This window comes from Heliangelus exortis, chromosome 10 (assembly GCF_036169615.1).
Source record: "Heliangelus exortis chromosome 10, bHelExo1.hap1, whole genome shotgun sequence".
NCBI lineage: Eukaryota > Metazoa > Chordata > Aves > Apodiformes > Trochilidae > Heliangelus > Heliangelus exortis.
Window position 1 is genome coordinate 6,527,729 of NC_092431.1, and position 15,262 is coordinate 6,542,990.

At 40.8% G+C, this 15,262-nt stretch overlaps 1 protein-coding gene across 3 annotated transcripts; it reads right to left on the reverse strand.

The window, feature by feature from the left end:
* Positions 1-2,235: 2,235 nt before the first annotated feature.
* On the reverse strand, positions 2,236-14,538 carry LOC139800386 (uncharacterized). 3 transcript variants are annotated; one of them, XM_071753282.1, is made up of 12 exons: positions 14,345-14,538; positions 12,618-12,734; positions 11,362-11,466; positions 10,525-10,644; positions 9,226-9,375; positions 8,299-8,436; positions 7,451-7,567; positions 6,331-6,435; positions 5,805-5,918; positions 5,395-5,508; positions 4,448-4,613; positions 2,236-3,598 (listed from the first exon to the last, which is right to left on the reverse strand). In XM_071753282.1, the coding sequence occupies exons 1-10, from the start codon at positions 14,521-14,523 to the stop codon at positions 5,403-5,405; spliced, it is 1,251 nt and encodes a 416-aa protein (XP_071609383.1). In that variant the 5' UTR covers positions 14,524-14,538; the 3' UTR covers positions 2,236-3,598; positions 4,448-4,613; positions 5,395-5,402. The 3 variants fall into 3 exon arrangements, with proteins under 3 accessions (XP_071609383.1, XP_071609382.1, XP_071609381.1); XM_071753281.1 differs by having other exon boundaries at positions 4,448-4,630; XM_071753280.1 differs by having other exon boundaries at positions 5,805-5,936.
* Between the last annotated feature and the right edge of the window lie 724 nt (positions 14,539-15,262).

Below are 15,262 nucleotides of genomic sequence, written 5' to 3' on the forward strand. Positions count from 1 at the left end.
TTTTCATAGTGAATTCAAAGCTCACTGCACAGTCCTGGTGAAATTGGGAGGAATTCATACAACGTTTCTCAAAAAGGCACAAATACTATTCAAACACTTAGCTAATTTTTTTTTTTCCTTCCTGCAAAACTGCTCCAGACAACGGATGGATGAATGCACATAGACACTTGCACCAACTTCCCAGAAAAACTAAACAGCTTCAGGAGTGGAAAAAAGACTGCTCACTGCCAGTCTGCCCTGGCAGCTGCAGCGAGCCAGACCCAGCATCTTCAGCAAATAATTTGCAATGGCTTTTAAAAATTAAACAGTTTGAGATCCTAGCAGCAAGATTACTTTCTATTGATTTTTTTTTGCATTGTATCGCTCAACTTTTCAATGGCTTTACACTACTATTTTTTTTTTTTCTTTGTGAATGCACCAAACTAAACTGTTCCACTTCCACAAACTGCATCTGCATTCTCATTATATATCTGTCTCTCAAAGACTCCTGCTAAGCATGTATTTGGAAATGGTGTTTTAACTGTTTAATAATGCTTTTGGTTTTTGTGTGGAACATCTACATACCCAGTGTTCCTAGCTGAGATCAGTAGTATTTTGAGAAGAAATAAGGGAGAACTGTGTTCTCTTACTATCAACTTACTGTTTTCCCCCAAAGGCTGCACACAGGTTTTCAACTTTTCCCATCAGAGATCTCTGGGATGTCTCCAAGATGCCTCTGGTCTATAACAGTCGAGCTGGCTCTATGCTCAGTGAAACATCAAGATCTGGAAAAAAATACAGTGTGAGGCATTTACCCTGAAGTTCCTTTCCCTTTGCCTGGCCTTACCTTAATTGTACAAACTCACCCATCTTATGCAGCACCTGCATAAACATCCATGTCCTTGCAGCAAAGTCAGCAGTGCTGCCTCCCCTCTTCCCACACACCACTGTGGAAAACAGAACTCTGGGCCTGAACCAAGGACATGCTTGAAGTACAGCAGAGGTTCAAAACATGCACAAACAACCTCCCACTTCCTTTAGCCTTGCTCTGAGGTCACTTGATGTGAATGCATCCCAGCTAGCCAGGCAGAGGACAACCTGGGAGCTGTGCAGTACTTTTAGCATAACACTATGGACAAGTTAAATTCAATTTATCAAGCAGAACTATCTGCTCTAATGCAGCTTAGGCATTGCAGCTGCCTTGCATCTTTCTGTCTTCAAAGAAATTCCTCCAAAAACAAGCATTTCCACACCACCATGGGAGTTTTAAGGGGAGGAGATAGCCTCATCACCGTGACCTCAGAGGAGCAGTTTTAAAACCAAAACAAAGTACACATAACCAATGGCTTTTCAGAACTGCTCAGGAGGACTGTTTCTACAAGCTGCTGACGTTCATTTTAGTCTAATTACAAACTATGCACAGATTTATGCAAAGTAGATTTAATTAAAACAGGTAAAATTAATGGAAGGCTGGGGGTGGAGTGCCAGACTTCAGCTTTGCTTACCTCAGTTGTAAACTCTTACGTCAGGCAGGCATGGACAGAAAAACAAGTGGACAGACAGACTGAATTCCAGTTTTAAGTGTGTTTAGACCGATGAGGCAACTGTTACTAATCAGAAGGCACCACAGTCATCCTACATCCAGTAGCAGCACTGCATGCAAATACTTTAAAAGACTTCATACTACCTCTGCTTATTTTCCTTCATTTCCTTGTGCTAGCACAGCTTGTCCAGGCACACAAAACCTGGATAAGGGAATAAATCTGACCAAAATTTAACCACCACAGCCAGACTGGTTATCCCATTTCTATCTAAGTAACCTCAACCAAAAATGCAAGATCTTTAGAGGACAAATCCTATGGATTCATGCCTGTAAATCCAGGCCCTGTCAATTGCAGGCAAAATTTCAAGAGCTCTCAGAGTCAAGAGCTCAAGGCAGTCAATTACTCTCACCTTAGAGCTCCATCCTCTCCAGGAGGACACAATTCTCATGGCAGAATGGGTGCTGAGACCTCAGCTGCCCCCTTCCAATAGTTTATAATGCACAAGTTCATTACAAGGTGTCAAAACACAAACTGAGGGCTTGAACACAAGTTGTAAACTCCCTTCAAGAGTTTGATTTAAACTCTGAGGAGTCCTCCTTCTTTCAGCAATGGCTGAAAATCCCACAATAAACAAAGCACCCTAAACCAAAAAAGCATTAATAAACCCACATATTCCTTTTACCACATTACTGACATTATAGCAAAACCAGACTTAACAGGGATTTTTGAAGTCTTTAATTCTTCATAAAGACAAAATGCCAAAATGTCATACATTCCCTCATTTACAATTATCATAAATTACATGGAAGCATGCACAATGGAACAACAATGTGCTAAATGCTACCTCTTAAAAAAGTGCTGTACAGATGTGTTCCTTCTATATACACATTCCATGCTCTGTTTTGTGTGACTGAACCACCCTTGTGCAGGGACACTTATGAATCCCATGCCTGCAGAAAACATTTTGGAAGGGACTGGGAGCAGTTCCTAGGGAAGCAGTTTACTTCCACATCAGTAGCACAGTGGGGTTTTGGTCCTTGGGAACACTGCCAGCCACACAGCAAAGCTGTTGTGACATCCCCAGCACTTGCAGTTCTGCAGTGGCCTTGCAAAAAGCCAAACAGAACTCCTGCAAAGAGACAATTAATTCCCAGCTTGAACAGAAATTTATAACCCAGTACATGCCACATAAAATGCCACAAGGACTGGAAAAAATTCTCATGACTGGCATGTTAATCAGGTCTAAACTCCACTGTAGTCACAGCCCCTGCTTTGACCTTCTCAGCACTGTGCTAGAAGGGTAAAATAAAGGAGAACTTATCCACACACCCCCACAACCCTTAGCTGGACACCCCATGCCCAAGAGCAGCTCCAAACCTGCAAATACTGCTGCTCACCTCCAATTGCTGTAGAACAGCAGGCACTGAACTCATCCTCACTTGCCCTTAGCTATAAATTGGTTCTTCAGGTCAGGTTGTAACACACATAAAAGCAAAATCCAAATAATTAGGCTGCCTTGCTGTTTAATCACTCATCCTCTCAATAACCATCTACCTTTCTTTTCTCATATCTTACTAGGCTTAGGTAACTCCTACTTTAATATAAGTATCTCAGAGAACTGTAAACAACCCAAATAGCTTGTGGATTGGGCAATCATCTAAGAACAGTTTGTCTTTAACAGCTGGAGAAAGGTTGAAATTATCTACATTCTTTTGAAGCAGTTTTTCAGGTTGTATGTACAACTCTTGTCCAGTGGAAGAAACAAGGGCTCATGTCCTTGGTTTAAGCAGGGACATTCTTCATTCTCACTCAGTTTTGGACCAATTTGCCAGCATAACATCAGCACACTCTAAAGTAGCAAGATCTCCAAACTGCAACAGCAGGATCCATCCACTGAAGGAGCTTTACAGTATGATGCAAATGTCATTTGTCAATGCAGATAAAGCAGAAACATTCTCACAAAAGCTTTAAGGAACATCCATCATTGTTGTGGCACAGGCTTAACAAAACCTGGAGGTTTACACTTGAGGCAGAGCTTGCAGAAAACAATCTACCCTTAAAAGATCTGGAGACACCTAAAGAAAAAGGTAGATAACAGTGGGTTATAAATACAACACACCTAGTCATGAACAGCAAAACATTTACTATTTTAAGCTGTAGTGTTGAGGTAGCAGTAAATGGAACAGAGCACTGTATATGGTGAGCTTGGAGCACAGTATAAAAGACAATCATATTGCCCATAGCAGTGAAAGTGTCAGAGACAGCATGAACACTCTGAGAATATAAGTTCCTAGAGTCCTACATAAACTCTGTTTTTCTCTTTCTGTCAAAGAGAAAATGAAGCAGCTGAGCTTATCTTTCCCAACCCTCACATTATTTTCACCTGTCACTGATCGAATACATTTTTCTCTCAATTCTAATCAATACATTCCTGCCACATCTTTAGTGTTCTGCCAAGTATTTTTCCTTCAAAAAGCAACCAGCCACATTCAAGCTTATTTAGCTGGGCTCTGAAACAGCCACATTTATTTCTCCTGTTTAAGATAAATTTTAGCAAAAGGGTGTGTAATGTGGAGTTCTACCATGTCCCCCCCAATCTGGTTTTCAAGCAACAATCACCTTCCACAGATGAAGTTCTTGCCATCTGAGAGTTAATCACACCTAAAGAACACAGTTAAAGGCACTGTCTCACTAAACGTTGATCTTTGCACCCCAGGAAACCAATGTCTTGCTCCACATTGACTTGTAAAATATAGAAAGTGAATTAAAGTGAAAGATATTTTTTCTTTAGAATGAGTGAACCCACTGAGTATGTAAACTCCTCAATACAGCCTTATCTAAAAAGACAATTGCAGAGGAGCTAAATACCAACTACAGAGAGGAAAGGCTTTCAACTGTGATGTATAAGGGCTTGCTTCTTTTACCTCCATATTTCACTTTATGTTGACTGCACATATGCTGACTGTAAATCTTTCTTGCACTGCAGATCTGATGTGACTGCACCAGTTTTCCAAGATGTGATCTCAGACTACATCCCTATTCTTCAAATTTTTTTCAGCCACAGGAGAACATCCTTCTTCTTCAACACTTCTATATACAAAGAGAGACTAGATATTTTCAAATACTGAATTAGCACTTTAGAAAAGTGAATCCATTTGTCTTATACAGGCTCAAATAATTTAAATTATAAATCAATAGTCAATAGAAAAATGCCACTAGCAGTTTTAAAAAGATCTATCTGCCTTTTCTTCATATTGATAGAATTAAAAATATAAATAGTGTAAAACTAATTTTGTGGTGTTCTTAATGAGTTATCATTGTGCAAAACATTTCAAGATTATTAAACAGACATTTATATCCTAGTCCATAATACTTCAGAACCTGTATTAAATGTAGATCAAGGACAATCAAACCACACAAAATATTACCTGCTAATAAAAACTGATTCACTCAAAATACTACCCATCCTACTAATGTGCTGCAGGAATTTACAGTCTGAGACAATTTTCCAATTAAATCTACCATTGCAAATACAAAGTTGTAACTTTGCCACAAAAATATTAAGAATTGCTACTGAAATAATTTTTTAAACTGACACTTTCAATTTGGGTGATAAGAAAAACACCTATGTTTTCTGGCAGAAAAGATATATATCACTTTACTAAGGCTGAAATATTGGATCTTTTAATTAAGGTGCTGCATTAAACACAGGAGGACGGGATAAAATACTAATATAATAAAGAAATAAAAAGAGAAATGGAACTGCTTGAGCTGAACAGTTGGATTCTATAGAATATATATGCATATAGAATAATATGCATACGAGCTACTGAAACAGAATAGGTAAAATCAGTGGTCAGCATGAACTCACCTTGGTATTTAAATTTTTTTCCTCATTATTCTATCTTCAGCACTTGCACTTCCCCATCCTCTTCCAGGGTACTCTGACTGATGTCCTTCCAATAAACTGCTACGAAGTTTAAGCCTACAAGTGAAAAAAAACCCAAAGACTAAGTGGCTTTATTATGGTAACCTTTTAATACCAAATACAGCTATGACCTCTTATTTAAAATAATAAAAAATATAACAAGAGAAAATAAGGACAAAATTTTACCACACAATATGCTGTTCAACACATTCATAAAAAGAACAGTAAAGAACCATGTGTCTGTGTTTGTGATAAGACCTTGGATTGAAATACAGCAATATAGCAATTATTCTTCTAATTTAATACACAGGAGAAAAAAAAAAAGCCCCTTATTGATGAGCTGTATTTTATACCTTTCCATCCTGCAGTCTGTATCACTGCAAGTTTTGCTGTCAGGCAGAAAGAAGTTGCTTTTTTTCTGTATCTGACTGTTCCATCCTGAAGAACAACTGCCTGAAATGGGGTCACTGCATAAAAACAAATAACTATCATTGTGGCCAGCTACAAAACAGCTTAATCTCTAAGGAGACAGAGAGGAAGCTTTCAGCTCCCAGGCTGAGGAAGTGAGAGGCTAGCAACAACCACAGTGAGCAGTTCTGTAAAATATCACTGCTTTCCACAAAACAAAAAGGTGAAAGAGGCTCAGCATCTTCCAGCATTAGTTAATGGCAGAAGCAGCAGAAAGCTGTGGAGAGTCAGACTGGGAAAAGCCAAGTGAACTCAAAGAACAAAAAGAGCAACCAAACATACCACATGATGGAGGAAACATACAGAAAAAAAGTAGTATTAAACAGTGAAGGAAAAGTAAGATTAAAAAAAGGACATCTTTACAGTATAAGCAATGAACAGAAAGAACATCATACTCATGATGGTATTTACCTCGTTTCTACACCTTGTTGTACTGTCATTACTTCATCATTTTCACCAAAGGCTTCCCACTCTGAGCACCTTGAAAGCATCTCCTGATGTCCTGGTTCAGTCAGACTAGAAAGGAAGTGAATAGATCTGAAACCATGAACCTGTACAACACATCTCCTCCTAATTCTTCTGAAGGGGGCTAAGAAGAGAGAAAAAACCAACACCTATGTAAACATTGTTACAAAGAGTATTGTGAAAAGTCTTGTAAACTCCCAAAACACTTAAAACATTGTTTCAGTCTTCTTGTGGTTTGCATAGCTCATCATTTCATATTCGTAGGAAGAATTCTTATGCAGCAGCCAGGAAAGGGGAAGAAAGGAAGTATGTTTAAGGCCAATCACTAGAAGAGTAGCTGTATTCCTGAACTTAAAATAAGGAAGGTGTTAGCCTGAAAAACTCCACCCTTCTCTTACCCCAATTTTAAACATTAACCTCACTGTCCCAGTCACAGGCTGGGTGACCAACTCCTGGCTGTTTTAACAAGCACCTTCTTCCACAAGTCGGGGAAAACTTAAACCAAAATACACAGAGCTCCTTTCATATCCCTTCATGAATACAAATTCTCTGTAATACCTGTAGCAAACGTAACATGGTAATAATTACATAGGCAGTGTCAGTACTTGCTGACAGATTCATGAGTGAGCACTGGGCTCCATTCCTTTAATATAACATTCATCAACATGTACATGCTCTGCATGCCAAAAAGCAGAATGCAATGCATGTACAAAGTGTGTGATATAACTCTGGCAGACACCTAACAATTCTAGAATTACAGCCTCTGAAAGAGAAGCCAGATTCCACGAGAAACCAAGAACAACATATTAGTCTTACCTAATTCTACACACAAGGACACCCTACATTGTGTTTTCTGGCACTGAAGTTTCTTTACCTGTGTAATGGATGGCTGTAAATATTTGTTATCATACAACACAATCACTCTGGCATGTCTTCCCTTCCTCATTAAACTGCACACACATCTAGATAAAATTAAACTATTAACAAGTGGAGGGGTAAATACTGGTCATATTCCAAAAGTCAGTTCATGTATCAATGAAATTCCTTATGGAGAATAATTTCATACCTTTCCAGTGTGTGGTACATATGCACATAATGGTTTTTGCTCTGTGAAACCAAAGAAGAGTCAGAATTGTTTCTTTTTCTGCGCTTCCATACTGGAGAAGAATCAGAAGAACAGGGACTACAGAAAGAACACACAGATTTTACATTTTTCATCTGTGTTTAAATGCTTAGAGTTCAGCAAAATAATGGCACGTGCCACAGAGAAATATTTTTTCAGGTATGAGTCTTCAGTCACAACAGAGTAACACAAAGAAAATGGCTCAAATTATGGTATTCAGCCCACTGTGGTGTTTTGGAAAGTGAGCCCAGTCACTTTTTGCCAAAAAAACTTTGAAGCAGAACCATTTGAATATCCACACAGGTGGCCTTAGCTCAAGAGATCTCAGTAAATAGGGAACTGCACAAGACGTTTCACCCTTAGTCTCCCAGCTGCTCTGCAGACAGGTGTAAAACTTTTAATTAAGGATGGTCACTATTGCTTCTATAAAAAAAGACACCTGCCAAGAGTGGCTAAAGAATCCTAGAATGGTTTGGGTTGGAAGGGACCTTAAAGATCATATAGTTCCAACCCCTACTTGGAAACCTCAGTACTCCACTGTACAAACAGAGAAGCTGAAAAAGCACTGACTTTTTCTGCTGTTAATCATAAAATTCTGTAATGATGGTAATTTTCCCACATGCAATGCTCTGTACCAGTGAGGAATTACATTCAACAGCAAAAGTGCCAAAGTCCAAAGCTAAGCATTAATTACCCTCCCTCATGAAATATTTCCTACAAAAACCAACCTGACAGTACCAGCATGCATTGAATAATCCCAAAAAGTTAACCACAGAAGTTTTATCCAATACCTCTCTGGTGCATAGTCAGTTTGTCTGCATTCATCTTCACCCTCATTTCTCTTCTGCTTTTCATCAAATACAAAGGAGCAAGAAACATCCTGATCTTTGCAGAACCATTCCTGGGAACTACCTGAGGGTTCTGTGTTACTAAAAACAGGAGGACAAGAACAAAACAAAAACATTTAAAATACTATCCATCTGGCTTACCACTCCAAGCAGAACACCTGCAGTAATAATTATTGCTTCATATGAGATCCAGATGGTGCAAAAACCTGCAACCTCACCATAGACCAACTGCAACACAACTAAAATTACTTACACAAAGCACTTATGGCACTAATAGAATTCTTTTCACCCTTTTCCTCACAGTTTACTAGTCCAAATCTTGTAAAGTACTAAGTAATTAGTGGAAGTAGGCTTGCTACAGGAATTGAAAGATCTGAGAAGATAAAAAAGAAAAAAATCCATCCTGAACACAGTTGCCACTCTCCTGCAGCACACAGAAATATCTCTCCTATCCTTATCTTTAATCTTCTTATCCTTCTCAAATCCTCTAACAATTACTGTAGGAGAAAGGTGGGTTCACTGACATGAGAAAAAAGATGAAAAAGGTTATCAAAGTCAAGGAACAATTATCACCTATTCCTGCTTATGCCCATCCCTTTCTAGAAAAAACATTTTATCTTGTCCTTGCCAATGTAAACACACACAGGGGAAAAAAGCATTCTGCTGTAGACAAACCAAATGTCTTCCTCCTCAGAACACCTTCTGGAGGTTAATTTAGACTAAGTAACAAAAATATCTTGAAGCATTCAAACAGACATTCATTCCTGAGCCTACTCTCCTCTCATGCTCCCAGTCAGGAATGCTCATAAAGCAAATACAGAGCTCCCTTGTGAAGCAAGAGATTTGCTGACTTAATTCACCCATACACACACTGGCTGCAGATCCCAGGTTTCTTCAGTGGGAGGATCCCAGGCATGCAGTGCTATCTTCCACAGCCTGATCTGCTGGTCCCAGGATCTACGGCTGTACTTCTTAAATTTGTTGGGAGTTCTAGGATGAACTCCTGGTATTCGCTGATTCCTGTAAATACACAGGAATATTTATTAGTTCAGAAGATGATTTTTATTCTTAAAAAAAAATCCCCAGTCCATCAAGTCCCAGAGGTATCAGTGACCTAATGCACATAATTTTCACATTTTTAAACACTTAACCAAAATGCATGTATTCCAAAACACTGTCAAAAAAAGACCACCCAAGCAGCAATTAACAATAATGTGCTAAGCCAGACCAGAGCTTCATCCAGTTCAGCACTCTGACAGCTGCCAAAAGCAGACCCCTACCACCCATGGACAAACATGAACCACAAGCAGCATAACTCACATCCCTTCAATAGCATCCTTGCCTCCAGCTGTTTGTACCTCAAGTTTTCCTGAGTCAAGTGCAGTTTCTTTTTATTAACTGAGTCTGGCTCAGAAAGAGTTAACTTCCCTCACAGCAGTCCCCATAGTGCTGTGTCTCAGATTTATGGCTAAAACAGTGCTAATAACACACTGATTTTTGGCCTTGCACAGCTTCAAGACCTTCTCTTTTTCCCACTCTGCCCCTCCTCCTTCACAGCCACTAAACTGGGGTGGAACAAAAAGCTGAGAGGGGAAACCACTGGAGCAGATGACTGGAATTACCCAGAGAGCTATTCCATTCCATATAATGTCATGCTTAGCAACAAAAAGAAACAGGGCAGAAGAAGCAGTGGAGAAATCTTCCAGAGTGGTCACTGCTCAGAGCCTGCCAGGGCACCAGTCTGCCTGGGGAAGGGAATGAGGTCAACTCACAAGCATCTTCAGAGAATTTTATTCCACCCTCTTTTCCCTTACCAATACTTAAATTCAAGGCTTTATTCAGCCCTCATGTCCTTTCCTGGTATCAATTAGCTTCACACTGGCCTAGCAACAGTCACCAGAAGCATCACAAGGAGTTGTTTAATACAGAATTCATTTAAAGTATATTTGCTACTAGCAACAGCAATACTCAAAGGGAACATTAAATTTTCCCTAACTAAATTTGCTCACATTCAGAAAACACCTGGTTTCTCTAAAAAAATAAACTGATTCAAGTTTTTGTTGCTTGCTGTTCCTATAATTTTAAGAGAACTAAAGCTGTGTGCTGATCCACACACAGCAGGAACAAATCAAGACTTTATCTGGAAATGTGCAATGTAATACAACTTACTTTGGAACTTCTTTAATGTATCTGTCATATGCAAGGGTATTTTTTCCAAAATTGATCTGTTTTTGTCTTCTCCTCAGAACCACCTCATCTGTTTCCCTTTCAGCTGCATTAGAAGGTTCACTTGAAAGAGAACATAATAAAAATTAGAATTAAGTTGAAAAGAACCTTAATAGCTTTACCACAAGTTATATAAACACACACTCTAGACCTGCATGTATTATTACTCTGATAGACAGTCAGCACAACTCTGACTTCATTAGTTTATGGAAGTGAAGGTTGTGCTAACCAAATTAATCACTATTTTGCAAGGTCATGCAATTGCTCAGGCTTATAACAAGTACACATATACCTGAGGGTACTGGTGCTAGAGCTGCCTTGGTAAAAGCTTATAGTTAGTCCTACAACAAGCAAATGAATTGATCCACAATTATTGCAGATATGTATAACAATGTCCTCCTATAAAAATGAAAAAGCTTAAACTCAATAAAACAAAGACACAAAATACAGAGGAGGCAGCCTGAATGATCTAACAGCAGTTTTTCTTTCCAAGCCTTGATGGCTGGTTTTCATCTTTCCTTTCACTATTCTAATACTTTCTCCTACAGAAAGTTGTGACAAACATGCAATGTAAGCTGGAACAGAAGAGACTCTGAAATTATCATACAAGTAGCTTTTGAGGTAAGTCTTCTCAGTGCTCAGCCCCTTAAGGCTTCCTTCAGGCTTGATATGAAACAGCCTGGCTGTTTTTCAAACCTTCATTAATGCATGTAAAGCAGTCAGAGACCAACAGATGGCTATTGCTAAAACCAACCCAACAACAGATAATTCAATACCTACTTTGTAATCTTTTTACTTGATGTCCTCATTGTTTTGTCTTCTTCAATTCTACCTTCCCAGTTGGGACAGTCAGAAAGAGGCCTAGAATGTTCTGCTGCTGCTGAGCTGGAAAATAATGAGAACTCAATATAAACATTTGCTGTTCATAACAAATTACTTAACAGAAACTTCAACAGCTCCAGGATTGTAACATCATGGGTATGCCCCTACTGTATTTCAGTTCAAAGTTAAACAAATTAAAACCCTTTCAATTCACCTTCAGTAGTGATATAAAATAACTTTGAAGGGAAAAGAAATGGTAACAATGTGAATTTCATGTCAGAACCCAAGACCTGCCAACCTCTTAAAGTACTGCTGGCTCAGCCAATGTGAACCCTTCTCACTGCTACTTGAGGACCTTCCCACTACTGCAACTCCAACAAAGAGCACAGTTTATGAAACCACTCCAGGTCAAAAATCAGTCCAGTCACTGTTCTCTCTGGACAACTAAGGACTTTGTAAAGGACCAGTAACATGCTTAAGAAATAGATAAATGCCCATCACATGAGCAGAAATAACATTTTGTCCATCATATCCCACCATAACCATCTCAAGAATGTAAACTTCTCTATGTAAAGCCAAGAAGAGAGCCATTAAGCTTTTAGTTAAATAATTAGTTGCATCATTAAAATTTTCTGAGTAGAGAAACACCTATTTGGTTCCCCATTAACTTCATATGCATCTCAACACTTCCTTCACCTAAGGTTTTTAATTAGAATATCCAAAAGGAAGGCAAAATACACCTAGAACTACCCACCTATAAAATTTGATCTCCTCTCAGACTGTCCTTGATACTGGACTACAGTAACAACAACCAAAAAGTATTTACTAAAAAGTATTTACTAAAAACTATAGGACAGCTGAGTGTACTGAGTGCAGAGCCAAACATCATCATTTGCCCACACTTACACAAAAAGATGTTTAAGCAAAACAGAAAAAGTAACAGCATATTGCTTCTGTGAGAATTTTATACTAACACTGAAGACTTTCACAGCAAAGGGATTAACCTACTGCATCTGTATACACCATTTCTCTTTCATATGGAATACTTGTTAACATTATGGCATGTATTTTAATTAGACAAACTGAATGGTCTATCCTTGCATAACACAGATATAATTTGATAACTCTGTGCTACTGTATGATTAGAGACCAATTTAATCACATCCATGGTCTTTTTTGATTTAGTGAAAAGAGTAAAAAGATTTCTTTCTTACCTCTCCAACCACTGGTTGAAATGACTACATTGATACTCCTCAAACATCAAAGAATCTGGATCATTCCATCTTCTACATTCTTGTTCTTGATGCCAGCAGTGTGCATGTTGCACAGAGCTAGAAAACAAGAATTTTCATCAGAAATCAAGTCACTGGTAGTGCCTGATCATTCCCTATACAAAACCAATATGAACAACCCAAGTATTATCATTTATAGTTACAAAACACTGATCTGGCACACATTTGCATCAACTTACTCATTCAGGCAACACTAACTTAACAATTTCAATTGTTAATAGACCTGAGAAAAGGTCTTTGACTTATGCAATGAAGACATTAGAATAAAAAACCACCAACTTTAATATTTAGATAGCTAAAGTATATTTATTTGCAAACAAAAAGGGGGGAAAAAACCTACTGAGGACTGTGTTTATGGAACTGCAGGAACATTCTGACATTCATAGACTGTCCTCTGTCAGCAATACATTGTTTGACATTACTTTATTATTGACACTATATACTGTTCATCAACTACTAAACTCATGGGAGAGGCAAATACAGAAACATCACTTCAACAGGAGAAAACAGCATGTCTAAGGAGAACAGGTCAAATGCTTATATGGAAACCCTTCCACACAAAAATGCCAGACACTGCTATGGAGTCCTCCCAAATGAGCAGGGGACAGAGAGTTATGAGTAGGATGCTTTCAACATGTTGTAAGGACAGCCTGACTGCTTAGGGATCAGGAATTATCTACATTTTCCTCCTCAGTTCTGACGGCTTTAACATCTCAAATGACAGGTTAGTATTCAAAACACCATCTCAGCGTCTAACACCAGACCTGGCCTCGGGCTAAGGACAACACCTGCCTGGAGGTACCTGCGAGTAAAGGGCAAACACATTGCTCTGTATGTGCGAGATCTCTGCACTTCTAAAGTCAACAAGGCAGACGGAAGGAAGGTTTCTGTAATTTAAATCCTGGCTTAACCACTCAGGTTTTCTTTCCCTTCCTCCTCCACCCTTGACGGGCTCTGGGAGTTTCCTGCTCCCAGAGGGCTCCAAGTTACCACCACGCAGCACAAAAAGCTTTGCTCCTAACCACGGGTCTGGGCAAAAGGACACTTTGAACACACTCGGGTTTTACATACGGTGAAGCCGTGACCAGACAGAGGATTTCTCAACAACAATTACTGAATTTAAAGTCTTGAAAGACACGGAGAAAACAAGGGGAAGGGAGGACCCATTAGGTACAAAACTAACTGAAAACCTATATGAAAATACTAACCGAAAATTACGCCTTTTAGAAATATTCCAGTATTTATTTTTTTTCTTTTTCCACGGTGCTCTCCACCTGCTGCCAGCCCGAGGCCAAGCCCCTGAGACACCCCCCCCCCCGCCGGGTCCCCAGCGTTTCACCCGAGCCCCCACACTGCTGCCTGGGCAGCTTCTTCCCCCCCAAACCCCACAGTGACCCCGCTGTCAGAAGAGTTAAAAAACACCGACACACAACCCCGACCCAAAGCCAAAGCTGCCTCTGCCCCCCACCTCTCAAGGGTAACCCGTGAGGGCGATGCTGAAGCCGGGGAAGTGCGTGGGAAGCCCACCCTGCGACCTCCCCACCGCCCACCCCCCCTCACAACAGGGGCGGGCAGCACCACGCCCCATACGCTGAGGGAGCAACACCCTCCCTGCTCCAGCCACCTCGGCCCTCCACAGTAGCTCTCACCTGCGCAGTCCCCCCGGCTTCCCGCCGCCGGCGTAGCAGGGCAGATCCCGCTGCCCGCGGAACATGGCTGAGGGCGGCGGGACCGCCGCTGCCGAACATGGCTGCGCACCCCGCGCAGGGCACCGCGCAGGCACCGCCCGCCTCTCGTCCTGCCCCGTCACCTCGGGGCGGCCGCGCATGCGCAGCAGTTTGGGGGGCGGTGGTGGTGAGGGGGAGGCGGGGAGCTGGGGAGGAGACGTTTGGGAGGTTCCAGGGGAAGAGGAATGCGAGAAGGGTTTGGCGTGGGAAGGACCTTGAAGTTTATCTCGGTCCAGTTGTGCTGGGTGACACCTCCCGCTCCATCGGGCTGCTCCGAGCCCCCTCCAACCTGTCCTTCAGCACTTGCAGGGATGGGGCAGCCACAGCTTCTCTGCATGAAGAATTTCTTTGTAATATCTAATCTAATTCTACCCTATTTCAGCTTAAAATTGTATCCCTTTGTTCTGTCACTCCATTCCCTTGTAAAAAGCCCCTCTCCAGCTTTCCTGTAATCCCTTCAGGTACTGGGAGGCCACTGTAAGGTCTGCCTGGGGTCTCCTCAAGACTGAACACACCCAACTCTCCCACTCTGTGTTCATCTCTGTGGCCTCTACTCCCAGCAGCTCCGCATCCTCCTGTGTTGGAAGCTCCAGAACTGGAGAGAGTACTGCAGGTGGGGTCCCAGGAGAGTGGAGTGAGAACCACACACACAAAAAAAATAATCAGGTTTTACAGAGGGAAGATGGGAAGGTGTTCAGCCCTGCAGCCCACGCTGCTACCTTCACCCCACAGGCACCATTTCCCTCAGGGTCTCTCCCTACACCCACCCAGCGTGGGGGTGGTTGGACACCCACTCCCTAATCCAGCAAAAGCCCAGCTCTGACATCAGAGTGTTACAAC